At 48.9% G+C, this 23529-nt stretch overlaps 1 protein-coding gene across 2 annotated transcripts in view; it reads left to right on the plus strand.

The window, feature by feature from the left end:
- Nucleotides 1-23529, plus strand: part of LOC144933115 (hepatocyte nuclear factor 1-beta-like) — a 52593-nt gene that overhangs the window by 20852 nt on the left and 8212 nt on the right. Inside the window, exons 2-8 of one of the 2 annotated variants that reach the window (XM_078857672.1) lie at nt 2101-2303; nt 2937-3159; nt 3872-4080; nt 16204-16337; nt 18275-18416; nt 18986-19177; nt 22093-22199. In XM_078857672.1, coding sequence (XP_078713798.1) covers nt 2101-2303; nt 2937-3159; nt 3872-4080; nt 16204-16337; nt 18275-18416; nt 18986-19177; nt 22093-22199 — 1210 coding nt within the window. The remainder of the gene's footprint in view (nt 1-2100; nt 2304-2936; nt 3160-3871; nt 4081-16203; nt 16338-18274; nt 18417-18985; nt 19178-22092; nt 22200-23529) is intronic. The other variant, XM_078857673.1, reaches the window with a different exon arrangement.

Below are 23529 nucleotides of genomic sequence, written 5' to 3' on the forward strand. Positions count from 1 at the left end.
TGGAACATCAATGAATAGTGCGCTAAAGTGAGTGGACAGAAACCCCGCATGGGGGAGGGGAAGTGGGTGATGGTCAAGGTGGTAGAGCGGTCAGCCAGCTGCACTACCAACCCGGCCACCCGAGTTCGATTCCCGCTCAGGGCCAACACAAGTGACGATTATCTGAACCGGTGCTAGGCCTCGCCTAGGTTGACTCAGCCTCAAATGAGTACCTTGGTGCGTTGTGTAAAAAACATCGCCACTGGGGAGACAAAGGCGGTTGGGCGTGGTGTTGGCCACCCACCCCCTCGTGTACCGTTCTGGCCTCCATAGGGGGCTCGCTGACAGTACTTGCCCCTACAGTCTGTTAAGGCTACACGGGAGATCTTTGTCTTTGATGGTCAAGATAACGATTGGAGGGCGGCGAGCAGGGAAATTGGAGAGAGTGTCATTTGGGAAGCGAGTCATCAGCAGCGGAATCGAGAAGGAAAGACTTAAGTCGAGGGATGGTGATCGATGATGATGACAACTGTCAAGAACTACTATTTGTGTTTAGTTTCGCACGGTTGGCTACGTATGGCGCGAAAGAAGTTAAACGCACATACTACATACGTACTCCTTCGTAAGGGTTTTAAAAAAAAAACGTGGCAGCTGTTAATCTGAACGAAAAATCTGATGAAGATGAGGAATCACCAAGATGGAGATGATACTTATTAGGCCAGTAATTACGCGCCCCGCTCAATCGTCGGATGAATTGCGATTCGATTAAACAATGCATTATATATTTGTGTTAATTAACATTCTGGTTATTGTGTCACAATCTTTAGTGGCGACAGGGGTCACACATAACTACCGTTCATAGAACAGTATACGTGCAGAATTATAATACATATTCTGATAGTCAAACAGGAACTCGGGCATGGTTCGCAAGACAACACGCAAGGCATGCTGGGATTCCTGTTATGTATTGCGGTGAAGACTTGCTTACACATTGTTTCTTTCTGACCTCCGATTAGCACGGTTTGGGTACGTACGGTGCGGAAGAAGTTCAACATACATATAATGATCTTCTAGCGCCTAAGTTGCCTCTTGATCTCGAGAGAGTGCTGGAATTTGGAACATTAAATATTCTATTCTCAAGCACACAATTCAATAGATGCATTGCAAGCACAAGAACATATTTTATTCGACTAAGCGACGCATCGATACAACCCTATTACCCAGGCCCATTGGGAAATGTTGGGCCCCCGGTATATGTTGGCTGGAGCTCCCATCTCGTTCTCATCCCCCATAGCCATTGCCAAAGGGAGCAGCTTTGCCTGGGCTTAGAGGTTGTAGCCAATGTTGGTAATGTTTGCTAAGTGCATGCTTTTAGATATTTTTTGTTTTCTATTCGGGACAGGGATTAGATCAACACATTTTTCGCAAATGACATGTGGCTGACATTTTAACCACAAAACTACATCGCCAGGTAGCCTACATTCATTATTATCATCGGTCTGATGTCTATGCCATGTATTGCTTATATTGTCAACTATTATTCCTAATTATACAATTACTACTAATTGTATAACGTGTACTTTATTCATCATTATTATCAGCTATGAACAATTCCCCGCCGGCTGAAGGCCTCCCAAAGCGGTCGCCGCCTCTCACGATGCTGCGATGTAAGCGTGGGGGAAAAATAACTGAATTCGAATGAAACTTCATATCTGCTTGTTATTTTCGGGGGAGCCACTGCACTTGGTAACCTTGTGCCACCTTCCACCCCCCTCTCATCAGGCCTGCTAACACCCGTGTTTGGCTCTTCCCTTGTGTGCGTGCGCCTGTGTGTGCGTGCGTGCACATGGATGTGTGTCCGTGGTGCGTCCGTGTGTGCACGCGCATGTCTGTGCGTGCGTCCGTGTGTGCACGTGGTGCGTCCGTGTGTGCACGTGGTGCGTCCGTGTGTGCACGCGCATGTCTGTGCGTGCGTCCGTGTGTGCACGTGGTGCGTCCGTGTGTGTCCGTGGTGCGTCCGTGTGTGCACGCGCATGTCTGTGCGTGCGTCCGTGTGTGCACGTGGTGCGTCCGTGTGTGCACGCGCATGTCTGTGCGTGCGTTTGTGTGTGCGTGGCCCAGCAGGGAAGACCCATGGCGTGTCTCCAAGCTCGTCAAGAGCTACATGCAGCAGCACAACATCCCGCAGCGCGAGGTGGTGGATGCCACGGGCCTCAACCAGTCACACCTGTCGCAGCACCTCAACAAGGGCACGCCAATGAAGAACCAGAAGCGAGCCGCGCTGTACGCCTGGTACATCCGCAAGCAGCGTGAGATCCAGAGACGTGAGTCCTGTCTCTTCTTCTCGTGCCGTATTCCTCGGATAATGAGGTGCACTTATTCCGCCCTGTGCGTCGTGTGCACGTGTGTGTTTGTGTGTGTTTGTGCTTCGAAACCGGCGACTCGAGCTCGATTCCCGCTCACGTTCAACACCGGTGGCGGTTATCTGAACCGGTCATGAGCCGGTCCCGACTCAGCCTCAAATGAGTACCTAGTGTGGTGTGTAAACATCGCCGCTGGGGGAGACAAAGGCGGCCGGGCGTGGTGTTGGCCACCCACCCCCTGGTGTGCCGTGCCGGCCTTCATAGGTGCTCGCAAGCAGCACTTGCCCCAACAGGCTGTTAAGGCTACACGGGGGATCTTTGTCTATGTGCGTGTGACCAGATTTGTAGAATCTTGTTGGCACTGGGCACAAGTTTGTTGGTGTCACTTCTGGAGCGTATTGATAATCTGGAGAATGCCGCCACACTCGTAAAAGTGGGCTGGATCGCGAGTGATGGTGATGTCTTTTCGGGGGGGGGGGGGAATCGGGGGTACGGGGGTGGGGGGCCTTCATCCAGCAGCAGACCGATGGTGGCTGATGCTAAATGACGACGATCGCGGCCGTTGTTAAACAACAGCGTGCGCTCGCCCCGCAGAGTTCAGCCACGGCGTGGTGAGCGGCGCTCCCCAGGGCATGGTGGACGACGGCCTCGCCGGCACCACCGGCGCCGGGCCCGGCGAAGAGCCCCCCAACAAACGCTCGCGCCGCAACCGCTTCAAGTGGGGGCCCGCGTCGCAGCAGATCCTGCGGCAGGCGTACGAGCGGCAGAAGAACCCCAGCAAGGAGGAGCGGGAGGCCCTGGTGGAGGAGTGCAACAGGTGAGATTCCTGGCAGCGATTTCAGCCGCACCACCTCTACATAATAATAGGCTCAGTCAACCATTCTACACAACAAAGACTCATTTCCTGGCAGCGATTTCAGCCGCATCACCTCTACATAACAAAAAGGCTCAGTCCCTTTTACACGCACCTTTACATAATCCGCACCTAGTTTACACAACAAAGGCTCATTCCTAACAGCGTGCTTCAGCCGCACCGAACCTCACAAAAATAATATTCAGGGCCTACTTTGGCACCTCCCACCCTCAACCAGTTTATATACAAATACTGTTTTCGTGGAATTCTCTCACTTGATACAGCTATCGTGCTGTGACGGTTCCACCTGAAGACGGAAGCTTGTGTTGCCTCCGAAACGTCGTGATTTTTATTTTATTTTTATTTTACTTTTATTAATTTTAATTTTTTACCTACGTAACTTTACCGAAAAAACCTAAGAATATGAATCCTTGCAGTCACGAAAGCTTCAAATCTAGAATGAGATTTTTGTGTTCGATTATTTTAGCATGCCAGGGCCTGAGCCGTCCCCAGGTACAGCCGGGATGGTCTGGAACCGCCGTTGCGCGAGACGGACGTGGCATCCGTCACGCGTACGCAGGCGCGCGTCGGATGCGCGCGGGAACATCCGCCTCGTGCGCACGGCGCGCAAATGCCACTGACCGTGGCGCGTCGTCGGCGTGGTTTGCGCGCGCAGGGCGGAGTGCATCCAGCGCGGCGTCTCGCCGTCCCAGGCCCACGGGCTGGGCTCGAACCTGGTGACCGAGGTGCGGGTCTACAACTGGTTCGCCAACCGGCGGAAGGAGGAGGCGTTCCGGCACAAGGTGGCCCAGGACGCGTACGAGACGGGCGGCGAGGCTCAGCACGGCGGCATGCACGGCTCGCCGTCCCCGGGCCGCTCCATGGGTACGTGCGGTGCGCATACGTGGAATATTTTGAGTCGATATCTTTGTGTGCTCGGCGAGTAATCTCTGCCCGGCATCTGCACAACTGCTGACCGTACCACTGCGGATGTGACGGTGCGTGCGTGTGTGTGTGTGCGCTCTTGGCACGGGGGTGATGGGGGGCGAGGGCTTCATGATGCCGCGCGGTTCCCGGCTCGCGTGTGAGATCACTGCGGCTCGTTGTGACCGAGGCTGAAGGGGTTTTCTTTTTTTACTTTTTGCATGTTCACTTTTCCTTATTCGCCATCAGCCGCGATCAATCCACTGCTGGATGAAGGCCGTCCCCTCAGCTGTCACCATCTCTCACGAGTTTGTTTTCGCGACTCCGTCTCCGTGGCGGATGTCCTTGCCGGTGGGGACCCTGCCATCAGCGGCTGCTCCGACGCTACAGTTTTGTCCTAAATTCTATCTTCGAGTACGAGACATCTGCGCTCGACTTCCATACAGTGGACACTGTTTACTGGGCACAGAGATACGTTCGCTATCTAGTCGATAAGATGCCTGCCTGTGTAAGGCAATCGAGAAGAGGTTCTGTGACGTCTTCGCTAGGGAGGTTCCTCTTCGCTGATGCGAGGCGGTGCGCCGTTCACCCCGAGCGTGTCAACAGGAAGCGTTCGCCACCCCGTGACGACGTAATGCTAATTGGCACAGTCCTTTGTAAAATTAGTGCAGCAAGTATTGTGGGTATGTTTTTTTAAGGTACGCACCTATACCGGCGGCATCGTCTGTCTGGAGGATATTGTGTGTCTGGCTGTTTTTGCCGTGAAAAAAACAAGTGTCGTTCAGTTGGGGGCAGACAGAAGCCATCTGCGCCGTGCTCCAATGGCTTCACGAATGGACGGGCTTGTCGGCTTGTAACGATTCACCCCCCAGAGAGAGTCGATGAACTGTCACGATTGAGGCTCGAGTCCATCTCGTAGGTCCCGTCACGTTCGTGACTATTTCTCGTTCGGCGCCGACTTGCTTGCGCAGGTTTTCGTCTGCTCCGCGAGTCTTATTTTCGCAATGCGCGCAAGTCGCGATGAAAATTCATCCTGCGATACACGCATCGCGGGCCCAAGATTTCCTTGCGTCGTTCCGTACCCTCGGTTGCTCGCGTCCGAACGCCCCGTCCCCCTCTGCGTCTGAAACCAAACAACCAACGCTCTCTGCGGTGATGATGAAACGCTCAGCGCAAAAAGCGGCACCCCATCTCTGCAGCTGAGAGTCTCTTTAAAATGAGGCGTGTGCTCGAGTTCGGGTTCGACGGCGTTTACAAAGCCGCCGACGTGCCTGGCGTACGCGCCGCAGGACAACATCATCCCTCCGCAAAGCGCACCGCTTGGCAGGGCCCGTCACTCTGCAGCTATGCCACAACATAAACTCGGCGGCCGGCACCACGCCCAGCCACCTTTGGCCTCACAGTGACGTCGTGCACACACAAAGACAAAGATTCCCCCCCCCTCCCCCCGTATAGCCTTAACAGACTTTTGGGGCAAGTGCTGTTAGCGAGCACCTATGAAGTAGACGAGGGGGTGGGTGGCCAGCACCACGCCCGGCCGCCTTTGTCTCCCCAGCGGTGACGGTTACACACTGCACCAGGTACTCATTTGAGACTGAGTCGAACCAGGGGAAGCTCAGGACCGGTTCAGATAATCGTCACCGGTGTTGGCCATGAGCGGGAATTGATCTTTGTTCGCTGGGTTCGTAGCACACATATTCTTAGGTTTTTTTCTGTAAAGTCACGTAGGTAAAAAATAAAAATTAATAAAAGTTTTAAAAAAAAATTACCTACGTGACTTACCGAAAAAACCTAAGAATATGAATCCTTGCAGTCACGAAAGCTTCAAATCTATAATCGTAGCACACACACACACACACAGGCCTGGCAAAACCGTTCATTTGTTTTGATCTCTTTTCGTTTAACTTGTCAATGACACACTGCATCTCGAATGGCGGCGGTAGCAAATGAATCATGTGACAGTGAGCCTCATGTGTGCGAAGTTGTAGGAAGCTCAGTTGTAGGAGTTCTGAAGTTATAGGAGTTCCAAGTGCTGCACTGAGTACAGGACACTGTGGTGGCAGATGAACTCGTGACAGGGGGTCGGTCCTTAATGCACTTTACACCAATGATTGTGACCTTACATGGTTCTATAAACCCACATAGCCTGATATCACAGATCCTGGAAGCTAAGCGGAGTGGAAATTGGTTCGGACTTGGATGGGAGACTACCCTGGGATATCGAGCAGTGCAGATTTTTGGCCTGTGAAGTGGCCAGGAGATAGGGGTGCAACAGTGGATTCTTGAATATACAAGTGAGGAGTTCTGAGTGGTTGGGTTTCAATGTGTCCTCCAGTATGCACAAGTCAAACACATTCCTTCATGGAATTTCCCAACGTAGGAGCCTCCTGAAAAAAGTATTGAGACTCAAACGAAGCTTTCCTGGATAAATGTATAAAACTCAAGTCTCGATTGCCGTCCAATATAAGGGCATATACCAACATACTACGTACACAATACATAATGTAACGACTAATAACTTCTAGGCCTTCATCAATCCTATGCTCGCATCCCGACTGCATTTCTGGTGCCATGTGCAACCTTTCAGCAACGGGGAGATGGACGTAGCCGGGAATGGTGCCGTCTAACCATCGAACAAAGACGGTCACTGCATCGCGCCCTTTCAGATGCACTTCTGCGGCCGTCTGGTACGCTCTTCCTTTCGATATTAGGAAGCCACTCGAGCTATGTACTTTTAAATCTAGATTGCAAACCCATTTCTTTCTCACTTATTTTTGTGTTTAGTTTGTAGTCCTTCCCCCACACATCTCCCATTGGCACGGTTGGTTGTGTACGGTGTGAAAGAGGTTCAACATACATACATAGGCACTCCGCAATCATTATTTTTCCCAACAACATTAGTATACACATTATATATCCATACAACACAGGCCCGTACGCAGCCGACTGAGACGAGCCCTTCTGCCTCCATCGTGCAATTAAACGTAGCAATAGGCGCAAAGGGAGAGAGCGCGCAAAAACAATCCGAACAGGGGCAAAGCGGTCATGGCACGCGGTTTCCACAAGCGCAGAAAAATAACGCCATCAAACGAGCGAGCGAGTCGGGTGGGTGTCACCAGAATAAGGGCGGGGGGGGGAGGGTGAAAGTTCATCACCTTGTTCGCTTGTGTCGTACCGGGCACGCCTTTTGTGCTTGCTCGGAGTGATGGGGGTGATGAGAGCCTCCCGCGCTTGTTACCAGGACCCCCGGCTTTGTGCGCGCCAGCCGGGGGGTCATTTACGGCGATCGCCCCCCCCCCCGCCCCCCCCGCCCCCCTGCCCGCCTGCCCGCCTGCCCCCCACTTGCAATCTATCTCGGCCCGAGCTGTTGAATGTGTCACCGCCTCCTTGTTCGGCATGGCAGGGCCCGGGCGGTTTATGATGGGGAGGTTTTTGTTTTTGTCTCTCTAGCCTCGTTCTCCGTGTCTGGCTGGAGGTCTTTTTGCGCATGGTCGAGCGGTCAAAAAAAACGTGGTGGTGGTGGTGATGTTCACAGCGACGGCGACGAGAGGCGCGGACAGGCCTCTCCTCTGCGGCTCAAACGGGCTCTCTCATCTGCCTCGCGCGGTGGTGATGAGATAAAGTATCAGGGTTCGAGGCGGTGATTCAACCGTAGGTTTGTGTTGTTCTTGTGGTCTTTCGCATTTCTTTTCTGTCGCATTTGTACAGTTTCATTTGACACCGAAAATGACGCCGTTAGTGTCGCGCGCTGTTACAGTTTGCATCAGGCGCAACAGATTCCAAGGTGCATTAGTTTCAACGAGTGTTGGTTGTTGTGAGGGTAAGAATATATTTGTAAGCGATCTATCGGCTACGATGTGAATAGAGGGAAATTGTAAGATACGGTACTTCCAAATAGGTCAGTTTTATCACAACATTTATCGTTAAAATCATTAGTCTCCACCATCAGTAGCAGCAGCAGCATTCAATCAGCTATGCAGTCATTTATGGCAGCAAAAAAATAAACAACGTGACAACCGCAGTCTCAAAACATCGGCGCGCAATTTCCGTTGAAGGCATCGCGCAAGGCAGTCCTCTGAATCGCCGGCTCGGCCAAACTGCCCACCGTCGCCGCTCACCGCCAACCGCACACGCCGATTACACCTCAACCTCGTGTCCCTTCAGCCTCAAAAGGCACGGGGCAGCAGGACGGATGAGACGTCGGTGACCCCAAGGTCAGCCGGCCATCGGCTCCCCCTCCTCCTGACCCCACGCGTTCAAAGGGGTGCACACTTTCTCTCCTGGGGTCACGCAGAAGGCGTGGTTCTTGCTGGGCATCAGAAGAGAGGGCTGCCCCGACCGTCCGATCCCCGCTCGTGCAGACGCGTGCGTCCGTGTTGTCTCGAGCCGACCGCCCCCCCCCCCCCACCACCGCCAAACTCCTTCATGTGCTAATAACGGGTACACAAGAGGGCATGTCAGTGTCGCATTAACCGGGGAGGTGGATGGGGAGGGTGGGGTAGCTGAGGGATAGCGCGTGTCATTTGAACGGATTTATAGGAAACGTTCAAAAAATTAGCCGCGCAGTCGGTGACATTTTAAAACCGTGTCGTCGGCGAAAATGTTTTGAAAAGTTGCGAGGTTAAATTAATGTAGGGAGGTTATCGCATCTCGGGAGAAAATCGCCGTCAATGTTATTGTAAAATGTTTTTTTTTAATCAATATCGTTATTGCAAGTTATCTCGCGCATGTGTGTAAATCTCAAAAGCAAATCTGAAAAGCCCCGTGATAGTGCTGAACAGTGAAAACAACACACAGAAGCGCAAACAATCCTTACACTTGCGGCAATTAATAATTATGGCTGTCTCCAGAAACCCAAACGGGGCCCTCCCGTGTCTGTGTTTGAGGCCGTGTTTGAGGCGAGGCTTTAAGAGAGCCAAAAGCCGTCTCAAAGTGCTTGCCAGCCCAACAATTCAATCTTGATAGCCGAGGAGGGATGATATCGGTGCCAGAGAATGGAGAGAAAGGCAGTCGCATGCATCAGAGGCGTCCCACCACCCCTCCTCAACCTATTGTCCCGCCGTGGTGAAGTGATAACAATGACAAAGGGGTTCTCTCCGCACTTTGAAGAGGGTGGCCGCTTTTGTTTTCTTGAAGGGGGGGGGGGCCCGGCGAGATAAAGCAGCGCTGTGCCCGCGCGCGTTCCATCCCCATCGCCCCCCCTCTCTCTCCCCATCGCCCCCCCTCCCCCCCCCATCTGTCTGCCCAGCGGTGCTTCGTCTTGGCTTGGTTGGGGCCTTTTGGATGCATAAAAGCGTCATTGTGCCACTCGAAGGGATTACACCGAGGTTAAATAGGGATTACCCCAGCGTGGACACGAGCCGTTTGCTTTGGTGTCTTGTGCCCCCGTGCACAGAGGTTAAAAGGGCAACACCGTCCACACACACGCACACGTATCGACGAATGGCAACTACTGCTGGAGCAACAACCCCATTGACACACCCCCTCCACCCCCCCACCCCGTTCAACAACCTCGGCTCCACTCTTAATTGATGCGGCATCACCACATGCAGGCATCGGTTTCGAGGTTGCTTCTAATTGATCTTAACGTATTCCGTAACTAATACAAAAAAATCACAGCCCTTTGTCAATCTACTGCTGGATGAGAGGTGTTCCATGTGCCGTGTCAGTCGTGCGGATTCGTTTGACCATACTTCACCATGCTGGTCAGTGCAGGTTGGTGAAGGGGGGGGGATGGGCCCGGGACTTGTTTCGACATCGCTCGCCACTGATTTTAGCCACGGCCGATATAATCAGACTTAGGATAGGCGGGATCATAGCGCAGTGCGCTAGCCATTGCGCCAACACTCATGCTGACTGCGTAATGTTTACACAAGGCATTAGGCACGTAATGATTCAGCCTTCAGAGATTCAATACAGTTTCACTATCCAAGGGGTTTTTGTGTCTGATTTGTTTTCATCTCTTATGTATTGTTTGTAAAAAAAAAATACTCACGATACCCAGCAGCATTCCTTCCTTACGTCAACCTGTCTTTGTACTTGTCCTAGATAATCCTAACTTCTGGAACATTCCTCGTCCTCAGCGCCCACCGCGACAGTTCTATTGACACCCCCATCGTATGCCTTCTCTAAAATCAATATAGATCATGGACAACTCTCGCCATGTTCCCCCGTATTTCTCTTCCAACATTTTAACTGCAAATCTGCTGTTCGTTTCCCAGGCACGACGCCAAACCGATTTCCGTTGATGTTCAGCTCCTCCCGTCTGAGACTCCTTGATAAACAAGCAGTGTCTAGATCAGGGGTCGGCAACCTACGGCTCCGGAGCCGCATGCGGCTCTTTACGGGCTGCTTCTTGACGATATGTACGTATGTACATAGATGCATTGCGGCTCTTGAAATACTGAATTTTGTACCGAATTGGAAAGAAATGGCTCTTCTTGTTGTTTTGGTTGCCGACCCCTGGTCTAGATGAATCGCACCGCTTCCATACTCCTCTATATCTTCCCAATAAACTGCATCTCTTGAAGTTTACCTGCTTTATTTTCGCTACATCCTGAACCTCCTTGGACCACCAACAGGTTTCTTTTGTCATCGTGTCTCACCACTGTTTGTGTTTCCACACTCACCTTCGCCAGCTTCCTTCATCGATGTAAGAATAATTTCCCGGCTATTATCAGTGTTACAATTTCTTGCGCGTGAAAGTATTCTTTGGAAAACACCTTCTTTAAACTTGCGTCATTCGTTGTGTTCTGCGAGCTTCCACAGTTGCATTATGGGGGACCCCCACTAAATGCCTTTGAGTACGTAGGTAGGAATGGCCCTTGCAACGAAATCCACCACAAAATCGTTGTTGTTCTTCCGCATCTTCACCTGCTATTACTTCAGTATTTCACCGTGTGGTCTACCTGTGATGCGTAGCCTCCACTGTTATGTGATAAAAATGCTCTTCCTTTCTTTAATAGAACAGTTTGTACGTTTCCTGCTCATTCCATTTACAATGTATCCTCTCTTACTTTGTCCATGTATAACGATCAATTTCAATGGACGAATCGATACCACGTTGCATGCCTACGAGGGATGACGATATACCACTGACATGTATACAAGCTCTGCTTGTATTTCGATTTAAAGCTTTCGTGACTGCAGGGATTCATCTTCTTGGTTCTTTCGGTAAAGTCACGTAGAAGGGAAATAATAAAATAATAAAAATAAAACATAATAAAATAATTCTCACGACGTTTCGGCCACAACGCAAGCAGCCGTCCTCGGGTGAAGAACAGGTCTGTCAAGAAGACAGCTCTGCTTGTGTTTTCACCTTCGTGTTCTCTCCCTTAGCAGAGACCGTCTGATGGGAATGTGATGAGGTAGTCAGAGGCGACTGCTGCACCTCTGATCAAACATTCGGCCCCGTTGAGTTTGTCTTGGCATCAAGATTGTGGCAACGTCACGCTTTTCACTGCTGTGTGGAAAGGCTTTGGCCTAGTGCAGTAAAAACACATCACACCCAACCCTCCCAGTACTGTGTGGAGGAAAGTACCCGTCAAGAGAGAAATGTTCAGTTAAATTATCTAGGAAATAAAAACGAGCTTTACAAGAGCAGTATAGTTTTTAAAGAAGAGGAAAAGAGAAACAACTCAAAATTGAAATTATCTGTGACTGTTACGTGGCTAAATTGCTTACTTAGCCATGGTAATGGCTTACACGGTTTCGGTAAACTTTCTGAATTTTTCAGACGAGGCATTTGGAAAGTCAGCCCTGGTGCACGACTGTGCTCATGTATGTGCCTCATTTGCAGTCAGCGTGATCCTGCGACGGCAGAATTAACTTGAGACCCACGTGACTCAATCAAACCGCTCCCCGGGCAGCGTTCATTAATTTAATGGCTCTGCGGGAGGATGAAAAATTGTCGGCGCTAAACACGGTCGACGTGCCCTGACATGTAGTGTTGTCTTAACACTTTGTCTTTGAACGTAACCATTATCGACCATTTGACAACTGATGGAAATCAGTGCAGAGAAGCCCAACAAAACGTTTTAGAGTAATTAAACAAACATTACGTTCTTTGTTTTCCAGTAGGCATGTTGATTCTTATGCTCTTGGTACATGCATTGAATCGTGCATATCATCATCACGATCCATGGGCAAATAACCTGGTAGGTGTCCACTGCACATTTCGTCATTTGTTTCCAATGTCCTCTGTCTTGTGCCAATATGCTCAAGTAGTGGCACATCTTTCTGGCACCAATCTCTTCTTATGTCGTCAAGGGATTCTCTGTTGGGTCTTCCTCTCTTTTCTGCTTTCTTCCATTTTTCCAAACAACACACATTTAATTTTCCTTTTGTTGTCCATCCTACATATGTGCGTAAGTAGTGGCAGTTTCCTTCTCGTGCGTGTACAAATGTTTTACGTACGATTTATACAAATTGTCCACAAATGTTATGCTATTGGTACATTTAGGCTCTCGTGCATACGGCTGGATAAACAGCAACTTGTAAGACTGCCCAGATGAGTAATGCATGATATTTCTTTGGTTGAGTTGCGGTGGACTGCTTCAATGCCCCTGTTGAATTTTTCACAATTTAGTGTGGGGTCGATGGTTTGCTTGGGATTTTCGCAATCGCATGCCGGGCTTGACTAGAAAACTTCCACTGCTGAAGGGAGTGAGGAAGGATCTGCCATGACACGTGAGGATTTCACTTTAATATGGACGATCTTTTTTTTAATCCAGAGATTTAGGCGAATGGAGTGAACAAAAAACTGTACAGACGAGACAAAAAAAAACCCAGAAAGCAATGCAAACCCTGCAAAAGAACAATACATACCTCGTAACCCCGAAAAGTGACAAACTCATCGGATCACTGTCATGGCCAATGAATGGTTATATACCCACTTTCTGGCAACAAAAACCCCAGGCGTATCACGGTGTGCGCACGAGGTGCGCGGTCAACGCACGGCACACGCAAGGACACTCGGCAAGGAGCAGAGTCCAGCGTTTGATTCTTCAGACGGAGCTCTCGGCCGCGTCTGCGCCGCATGACCTTCCCAGCCATTAGCGTCCACCACCCTGGGACCTTCGCCAACTGCCGGGAGAGCGTTAGGTGTGCCGCGACACTGGAAGGTGGCAGAGAGACGTTTACTACTGGGTTTGCAAACAAGCCCTTAAGTGGCGTCCTACAGTCCACGTGGGGGGTTGCGAGACAGGAGGGAGCGAGGGAGGGGAGAGTGGGGCTTTCATTTGGTGAGGAGCGGCTGAGCCGAGCTCTGCGATTGTGCAGGGCGAGGGGGCTGTTGGTTGGTTGGGGTGGGTGGGTGGTTGCAAAGGTGCTCAGAAATATAAAGCCGGGGTTTTATAGCCAGGAGTCCACAGCCACCTTTACGGCAGAGCTGTAAAACAGATACGGTATGGACACGGCTCCTCTTTCAAGTTTCAAGTGAGGGCTGTCAGCATGGGGTCAGAGGTCAATACCTGAAGCAAGAAATTGCATTGACAATTCTCGTCTTGAGTTGTTCTCGTTGCGTTTTGCATGAAAAATAATAGTGAATGCTAAAAACACACATTCAGCTTTGTTAAGGGGGTTCTCTTCATAACGGTAATTATTAATGACTTGCTTTAGATATCTGGCTGTATCAATAAATATCCGTGTCATGAGTGGTGTGGTGGCAGGCACTGTTGAGGGGAGCATTCTCAAGTTTTCTGGCCTTCGAATTTAAAACTTCCGATCCCAGAGTGCCCAATATCGACGAGATTCAGGGTTCTCGAACTCCAGTCGTTGCAAACCACCAGGGTCCACCTTTCCATGCTTATCAAACTTTTCCATTAAAATACAAATGAAGCTGCTACACGCTGATGCCTGATGATTGGCAATGACCGGGAAAAAAAAACATTAGTGGCTTTATTTTGAATCTGTGTTCTCTGCGCGATGTGGAATATGTTATTAATCACCAGGCACGTAAAGCTTGTGAATTAAGTTAGTTTATATATGAATGTGGAAAGTTGCACCTTGGTAGGTCGTGAGGCCAGGCAGTTTGGAAAACCCTGGTCGAGATAACAGTGTGAGCCAAGTGGTAAACAACCCGTCTCTTTACCAACCTCCTACACCATGGACAACTAAAACTTCTGTGTCTGATTCAGACTGTCTAAAGCGTAATCAGGTAGAGACATCACCAGACTGCGTAAGTCAGTTTGGCAGACTCGTTGAGGCTTTTCTTGGTCTAGACGTAAAACTATATGGTATATGCATAACATACATATACACGCAACAATTAGAATGTATGCCAAACCTGTAATAGAAATGAACGCTCATTCATTGCAGCATAGTAAAGAATGATTTTTAAAAATAGATTTTTGTAAATTGTTATCTTTTCTTGCTGGGTCACAACAGTTCAAGTTGGAATGACGCAAGTCACCTGCTCTGAAAAAAAAACCCCAATCAAGCCTCTTTCTGTGAAAACTGCTATGGCTTCCACGCGCTAATCCACTGCTCTCCCACCATCAAAGACAAAGATCGCCCATTCAGCCTTTACCAGAATGTCGGGGCAAGTGCTGTTAGCGAGCACCTATGGAGGCCGGTATGGTACACGAGGGTGTGGTGTGGCCAACACCACGCCCGGTGGCCTTCGTCTCCAGAGTGGCAATGTTTGCCCATCGCGCCAGGTACTCATTTTAGGCCGAGTCGACCTAGAAGAGGCCCAGGCCTGGTGCAAATATTTGCCAGTGTTATTTGGTCGCGTGCGGCAATTGAACTCGGGTAGTCGAGTTTCGTAGCACAGGGCGCTGACCGCCGTGCCACCGCTCACCACACTTTCTCCCATCAAAACAAAACAAAGATCCCCCGTATAGCCTTAACAGACTGTAGGGGCAAGTGCTGTTAGCGAGCACCACCACCACCACCTCATCTCCCACCTGCACCCCCAGCCCCGTTCCCCCCCCCTCGCCACCCGCCCCAGCCGCCCACTGAGCCGGCTGAGACAAGCTCGCACCGACACGAAAAACATTAAAAGCAAAAAAAAAATCCCCCACCCCCCACCCCACCCACCACCGTAATTCCTTCCTAGTTTATTTGCGTGTGGTTTAAAAAAAAATCTACCTGTTGAGGTGTAACCGTTGTTTTTTTTATATATACAGATTGCCTAACAGTTATTACAACCGTATCGGAAAGAATCCATTGAGCTCGGTGGCTAGAAAGTGTTGAGGTCACAAACGTGTGCCAGCATAAGGAGCTGGTGGTGCCCCGGGGGAGTGTGGGGGTTGGTGGGAGGGCGAGGGAGGGAGATGGGGAGCAGGGCAAGGTGCTTAAATTGCGAAGCAAATGATGCAATCGACCTCCTGCTGTTCAACATTTTTTGTTTCTATATTCACGTCTCTATGCATAAGTTGTCCGTCGAATGATCTAACCACCAAGCGAGCATAGTGTGTGCTACAAACTGCACAGATGTAACAACACGCTTTACAACATAGTGTGCGCATGCTTATTGGGCATTGTTGTTTGAGCATTACGGGTTTGGAAGCCACTGGAGCTATGCACTTTTACGTTTAGATTGAAAACTCATTTCTTTCGAACTGCTTTTTTGTGTTTTTTGTGTGTTGTCCTTCCCACACACCTCCGATTAGCATGGTTGGCTATGTACGATGCAAAAGAAGTTCAACATGTCACCATCTCTCCACTTTAAACGTTTTTATTTATTCACGATACGTGAGTTCTATGTGTTCGTTTAGCATACTCTCCTACTAAATAACATAAAGTGTTGTTTAGTAGTCTTTTTGTGCATCTAAGATTGCGTGAGTGCTGTGTTCAACCATGCTTCCTCATTCCGTTGGCGCTTCGGGCCTTGTTTCATACTTGTACGGGGCGCTGTATCAAGTCATCAATAATGACGATGATGCATTACTTCAGCCATGTGCGCAGATAAAGTTCAACAAACGATGAAATGTACACCAAAAAGGTGGTTATCAAGCACAGATTTTTAACCGTTAAAAAGAAAAACACTCTCCAAAGTTGTTACACGTTTGTCGTTCTTGGTGTTCCACTACCTGATGGTCAAAACACGTTTTTTTTTGTGTTGTTCCTCTCGCCAATCAGGATGCTCGTTGCTGGCAAGTGGCCGGTATGGCCAGCCAGGCTCAGGTGATGTGGTGTCGCCCTCGGGTCACCATGGCAACATCTCCATGGCGACGGGACAGGTGGTACTGCAGCAAGTGTCTCCCACAATGGAGGTGAGGCCTTAGTCACAGACTCGCACACAGCTCCTTTTGATGGCCATCTCTAGTCTTCATTTATAAAAGGCCGATTATAAAGGCATTCTCCTACATTCGTTGGAACAACGTTTCATCATCACCGTCGTCATCGCGATCCATGTGCTGATAGCCCGTAGGTGTCGACTGCACATATCGTCATTTGTTTCCACTTTACTCTGTGTTGTGTCAACATGCTCAAGTAGTGCCACATCTTTCTGGCACCGATCTCTTCTTGTGTCGTCGTCAAGCCATTCTCTGTTAGGTCTTCCTCTCTTTCCTGTTCCTTCCGACGTTCACGCGCAATGATTATTCTCAGGAACATACGGTTTCCTTAAAGATAATATGCTATATTTTTCAACCTTGAGAAATATGAAAAAAATGCAACACTTTTACTGATTTATTTACGAAGAAAAGACATGTATTCTTACAGGTGACTTTTTTTCCACATTACTGTAGAACATCCATTAAATGTAAGTGGGAATGAACAGCAGGCGTTCTTACAAGTGCCGGACCGGGCATTAAAAGATGACTTTTCCGCTTGTAGCACATGTTTATCTCAGATTAGATGGATAGAGTGCCCTTAAAACAAGGTATGGTTTAATGAGTTGAATCATGAGACTGTGGGGTATGGCGACAGCTAGGGGAGGCCTTCATCCAGCAGTAGATTGATCATGGCTGATGAGAATAACGATGGGTTAATTGATGCCAGCAGTCTATTGTATTGTTCAATTACAGGAAGGCTGGTATTGAAATAAATACACCACACAGGAAAAATAAACTTAATCTAAAAACGTACATTTTCCCTTGACAACCCAGGCACCATAACCTTCACACCCATTGGCCCTCCTCGTCTCAGAAAGTAACCCTTCGTCGTACTCACTGCGGACCGTTCACATGGCTCACAATTGGCCTTAATCTACCCTGCGCGCATGCGTCCTCCCCCGGGTCCACTCAGACTGAACTAAGCGCCTGTGCCGGTCCCGCTCTGGGAAGCGGAGGCGGTTGGCTTGCGGTGTCAGCCGCTCACTTAATTTTGTGCCGTGGAGCATGCAAGTGGCATCGTAGCTAAGGCCGACAGCCCTAGGGACAGCAGACGCCTGGACCCCCCTTCCCTTCCCATGGTCCCCGCTTGCCCTCTCCCACCTGCGTCTGGGAGGGGAGACGTTTTGGGCCCCCGGCTCGGCGATTAATTCTCGCAGCAATCTACAGTTGTAGGGAGCAGACTAAGTGTCACATCGCGCAGGATATATATATTTACGGGGTTTCTTTTTTACACCTTGAAGTCCGTATTGGTTACGATCAGAAACCCCCCCCCTCTCCACCGCCCCCCCCCCCCCAATATTATGATCATTTGGCAATTAAACTTTGATGCAAACCATGTGGGTAGAGTGCTGACGTAGTGGTTAGCACACGACACAATGAATCCAGTGATGTAAATCCAGCCATGGTTCACACACGTGGCGAGATATATCACGTGGTCCTGCCCCCCCTACCTTCACCAACCCACACTGACACATGGTAAAGTATAGTCCAGGGGTCGGCAACCAAAATAACAAGAAGAGCCATTTCTTTCCAATTCGGTACAAAATTCAGTATTTCAAGAGCCGCAATGCATCTGAGTAGATACTGTACATACGTACATATTGTCAAGAAGCAGCCTGTAAAGAGCCGCATGCGGCTCCGGAGCCGTAGGTTGCCGACCCCTGGTATAGTCAAACAACTGCCGCGATGACTGAGACGGCACAGAAAACCTTCACCCAGCAGTGGATTGACAAAGGGCTGGGAATGTTTTTGAAAATATTTTTTTTCACATTAATCAGGAACATCTTGCGTACCTGTCTGTGTTCCACACATTTTATGTGCTCACAACACTCTCTCTCTCGTTGTCGTCCTTTGCGTGACCGCTGTGGTGCCAGATCCAGACTTCTGGGGGAACCCTGCCGCCTGTGAGCACCCTGACGCACATCCACAACCTGCACTCTCCGCACCACATGTCCCAGCAGCCTCACCAGAACCTCATCATGACCCAGCTACCCGGAGTCATGGCCATCGCGCAGAGTGAGTATTTCTAAGCTTCGCCACATCAACGCCCAGGACATTTCACATTTGGTACATTTCTTAGACATGGCTCATGAAAGTATACTTTAATATGCCTATATACGTTCGTTGTTGAAATTTGGTTTGAATGGCTCCATGTTAGGTGTTCGACGATGCGTCGATTTATAGAATTGAAATCGACTGTCGCGCTCACAATCCACGCATGAAATCGTGCAAGTGAGAATTCATTATTTAGGTTGAAGGAGCCAACGTGAGTATATACACAGAGAAAACAATAACAGTACAAACGAGGTGGTAAAAGGTAAAATTTCACCCCTGCAATTACTTGCTCATGCCAATGCTGGCGAAAAGACCCCCACTAGACGGAGCTCTAGAGAACCCCTCGAGAGGCTAAAAATAATCCCATAAAGAACAAATTCTTGAATGAAGTCATTATGAGAACTCATTAACTCGCTTGGAGGGTGATTCACGGTGTGGCCCCACTCGACGCGATTATCCGTCTTTTTTCCATTACTCGTGGACACCAACTCACTCTGACCCCCCCCCCCCGCCCCCCCCCCAAACTGCAGGTCTGAGCGGCGGCCAGGCGCAGTCCATCCCCGTCATCAACAGCGTGGGCGGCAGCCTCACAACCCTCCAGCCCATGCAGCTCCAGTCGCAGCAGCTGCACGGGCTGCAGCAGCCGCTGATGCAGCACGCGCAGAGCCACATGGGGCAGTCGCAATTCATGGCCACCGTAGCGCAGCTGCAGAGCCCTCACCGTGAGTTTCTTCCTCTGCTTGCACAAACACAATGAGCCACCAGTATAACCTTAACAAACTATTGAGGTGAGGACTCGTCTTCTTGCTTCTTTCGGTAAAGTCACGTAGAAGGGAAATAATAAAATAATAACAATGAAACATAATAAAATTATTCTCACGACGTTTCGGCCACAACGCAAGCAGCCGTCCTCAGGTGAAGAACAGGTCTGTCGGGAAGACAGCGTCTGAATGAAACACCACCAGGCTTGGAGCGTATATTTAAGCTGGGTTGGAAGGGGGGAAGAGCGCCCATACAAAATAATTTGCATATCAAGAAGAATTTAGCATATTTATGGGAAATGAAGATATGGGATTAGTACTACTTGTGAAATGCGTAGGAGGTGGGCGGGGGGTTTTGAAAATCATATTATGCCCGTGCATTATGCAGTATGCAGGATTAGACTGTTCGCGAGCGCAGTTATGAAGGCCAGAACAGCACACGAAGGGGGGTGGGTGGCCAGCATCACGTCCAGGCCGCCTATTTCTCCCGAGCGGCAATGTTTTTTACACATCGCACTAGGTACTCAATTGAGGCTGAGTCGACCTAGGGAAGGCCCAGCACCGGTTGAGATAAACCGTCACTGGTGTTGGCCGCGAGTGGGAATCATCGAACTCGGTTCGCTGGATTCGTAGCGCAGCGCGCGAACCGCGAGGCTGCCGCTACCTTCTGCTCGCACTCACACGCGCGCGCTCACACGCTCACGCACTCACACGCACGCTCCGCTGCTCGGCGCTCTGGGAAAGAAGTGGGGCGACGCTTCAGCAGCTGAGCGGCGCTTTAGAGTCGAGCCGCCCCCGCGGTCGCCTCCCACGCACTTTACACCTGCCTGCCTCGTAGCACCGACTCTGGCCCGAGCTACCCGTCGCCGCTTTAGCTGCTCCTGGGCGCTGGCTCTGGGCGGCCGGCAGGGACGTTTGTTGCGATCGCTTTCATTTCACGCGGTCGCTGGGGCACGTTACCGAGGTGTGTGGAGGTTGTGGAAAAAAACTGTCGCCAGGGAGACTGAGCGCGGCGAAGAAATGTTGCAATGTGGAATTACAAGTATAGAAAATGTAAGTGGTGTTCAGCTCGGTTGAGTGTGGAACGATGCTCATCAACTGTCCACAGCCCTCTGCCAGCGCTGGCTGGATATTCCTCATTCCTACGGCGGGGGGAGTCTTTCCATAGGACAGCCACGATGAAGTGGTATCTATTTTAACGACCCTAGAGCGTTTGATGGGTTGAGTCCCCCCCACCACCACACCTGGCCGGGATTTGAACTCGCAACGTTTAATTTGTGAGCCACACACACTACCACTGTACCGCTTGGCCAGTTTCTTAATTAGTTTAGAATATTACACCGTGTAAAATGAACAGTGATTAACTTTCTACTTATTACTGACATTACAGGTGGAATGATGACAAGCAGTTTTTTTTTTTAAATGCTTGCTACTCTTTAGTCAGCAAGCATACAGGCCATGGAATTACGAAATGCATATGTCACGTCTAAAAATCACCTCTCCTGCAAATGTTAATTACCTTGTGTTTCCGCTTGTGACAAGAGTAAACAAAGTGTTTATCTAACATCCTAACAACTTCGAATCTCTCATGGGAAACAACATGGTCACATGGTCACAGCTGAAGTGGTCAATTTCCTTGCGTGCCCCTCTTTCCTGTGTCTTTGTACCATCACTGACCCCTCATTACCATAGGTCACCAGGTCATGACCCCAATTAGATGATCAGGCTGATTATGCAGAGAGTGCACCGGCATCAAAGTAACTTCAAAACAAGCAGCAGCTGTAATCAGCCACGCTGACATTGGTGGACAAATTGTTAGTGACTTAAAGAATTATCCAAATTGACCAAATATAGTACAAAACTAATTTTGGTGAATATTCTTTTTCAAGGGTATCTCAAATCACTTTGGCCAAACGTTCGTGGTAGATTGTGAAGCCGGTCTACGATCCTCACAGGAAGCACTTCAGTTGTAAAACAAATCATTTTCGTTCCATTCATTTGTAGACGATGCCAAAACCCAAACGACACTGTATGTAATACAGGTTTTTTTGGGTGATATCGCGTAAATATATCAATGTGTCGTTAAACCCGCCACCACCCGACACAGCCAATTAGTAAGGTAAAACACCGTCGTGTACAAATCCCTTAGTGATGGTCACATGTAAATAATATCAGAACAAATTTTGATTGAAAGCTTTCGTGACTGCAGGGATTCATATTCTTGGTTCTTTCGGTAAAGTCACGTAGAAGGGAAACAATAAAATAATTGTATTGTTTTATATTTTTATTATTTTATTGTCTCCCTTCTTCGTGACTTTACCGAAAGAACCAAGAATATAATATCAGAACATTTATTTCATTTGCAACCTTTACTGTTGTTTTCCCTTATTTAACGCCGCTTGTGTTATCAACGTAATGAGTGGCGCTTGACCCTGCGCCAGGGAACGAGCGCCCGCAAGATGAAGCCAAGCACTACTTCTCCAGTGCCTTGAATCGGCTTCCTTATTCACACAACGGGCATGCCTTTTATACGTCCCATGAAAGGCGTTCGTCGCAAGTCAATGAAACATTTAGAGCGAGAATTTATCCAAATGAAGTCAGAAGCCAAATTTAGCGTGATGCGTTTTTTTCTTTCTTCTTCCTGTCTAATCATTGGTGACCGGGGTGAGACCTTCAAATCACTCCACTTGCGAATTTGGTTTTAATCACAAGCAGCCGAAACCCGGAATTGAACTCAAAATCAGTTCTCTGACCTCCCTGAGCCACCTACAAAATAAACCTCGAAGGCTTCAGGCTTCTGTTGAAAATGACCTTGTGTTAAACAAAACAACAACACGTGACAACATTGTTTTTTGTGTGTTTGTCTTCGTTTGCAGCGTTTTACAGCCACAAAGCAGAGCCACCGCAGTACCCTCACAACGGACGCTTTTCTCAAACCATGGTCATCACAGAAACCGGAAACCTCCACAGCTCCAACAAGCAGGTACCGCTGCCGCTTACCCCGAGAGGGCACTGCAAAGCCGCACCTCCGATTAGCACGGTTGGTTACGTACGGTGCGAAAGAAGTTCAACGTACAATAAAACCTTGGATTGCGAGCATAATTCGTTCCGGAAACGTCTTTGTAATCCAAAGCACTCGTATATCAAAGCACTCGTACATCAGTTGTGATCACGTGATGCTCGGCAGACAAAGCGTATACCTACTACTCGTATTGCAAGACCTCGCTCGTTTATCAAATTTATATTTATTTAAAAATTTAGCTCGTCTTGCAAAACACTCGCAGACCAAGTTACTTACAATCCAAGGTTTTACTGTACGTACATACAAGCCCAGTGGCATCCACCAGTGTTTCTCAACTCCAATCCTCAGATCCCAGCCACCACCCAGCCCACTACTAGGGTTGCAACCTGTCCTGGTTTTCCCAGGACGTCTTCTTCTCGAGGTAGCTGTCATGGAACAATCTGTAGGTCTTCCCGAGACGATAAAAGTCCTGGTTATTGTGAGTTGCGTAATAATACACCACTAAAGATGTGCAGCGTGCATGTCTCAGTTCGTGAGGATTGGAGTTGAGAAACACCGATCTAAACCAACCAAACATTGCCCATAAATGTATCGTTGGAATGATGTGATTAACAGATACTCTTTTAGGGAAATTAAGTTGGTATGTGCTTTTGCACTGTGTTCGTTTTTGCAACCGTTGAGGAAATATCTTAACTTCGTTTGAACCTACGCATGACTTTCTAAGACATGTATGTTGTTTGATTAACATGACTGCAATGCCACTGACACACATTAAGTCAACTTCTGATCGTATTATTATCATCTTCATCGCACCTTTACCAGATGCCTTGCCGATTACTCATTGTGCACCTCCCTTGTGCAACTCATTCCTTCACTAATCTCGAGTGCTAAAACCACAAACGCTTACCAAATGTTAATCAAATATTAACATTTTATACTCCGTGCTGTGTGTATCTTGTCTTGTGTTAATTTCCCCATTTAAATAATGCTCTCCAAAATGGAATTAAAGTAAAAAAAAATACTAAAACTAGTAACCAATAAAAGCGATTTAGATTCATACAACGTCTAAATATAACTACAACTGAACATACTTGACAGAGCAGTGGGATATGTCGTCACAGGGAAAGAATTAAGCATTCATATAATTTAGTTTTATAACTTTCTCCCCTTTTAATTACCACTCAGCTCAACTTAGTGTGATTTTGGACACAAGGCAAAAACATCATTACGTTAAAGAGGCGATGGAGGGATATTTGTGTTACATTCACTAATGCATCTGTGGGCAACATAC

Source organism: Lampetra fluviatilis, chromosome 6 (assembly GCF_964198595.1).
Source record: "Lampetra fluviatilis chromosome 6, kcLamFluv1.1, whole genome shotgun sequence".
Lineage (NCBI taxonomy): Eukaryota > Metazoa > Chordata > Hyperoartia > Petromyzontiformes > Petromyzontidae > Lampetra > Lampetra fluviatilis.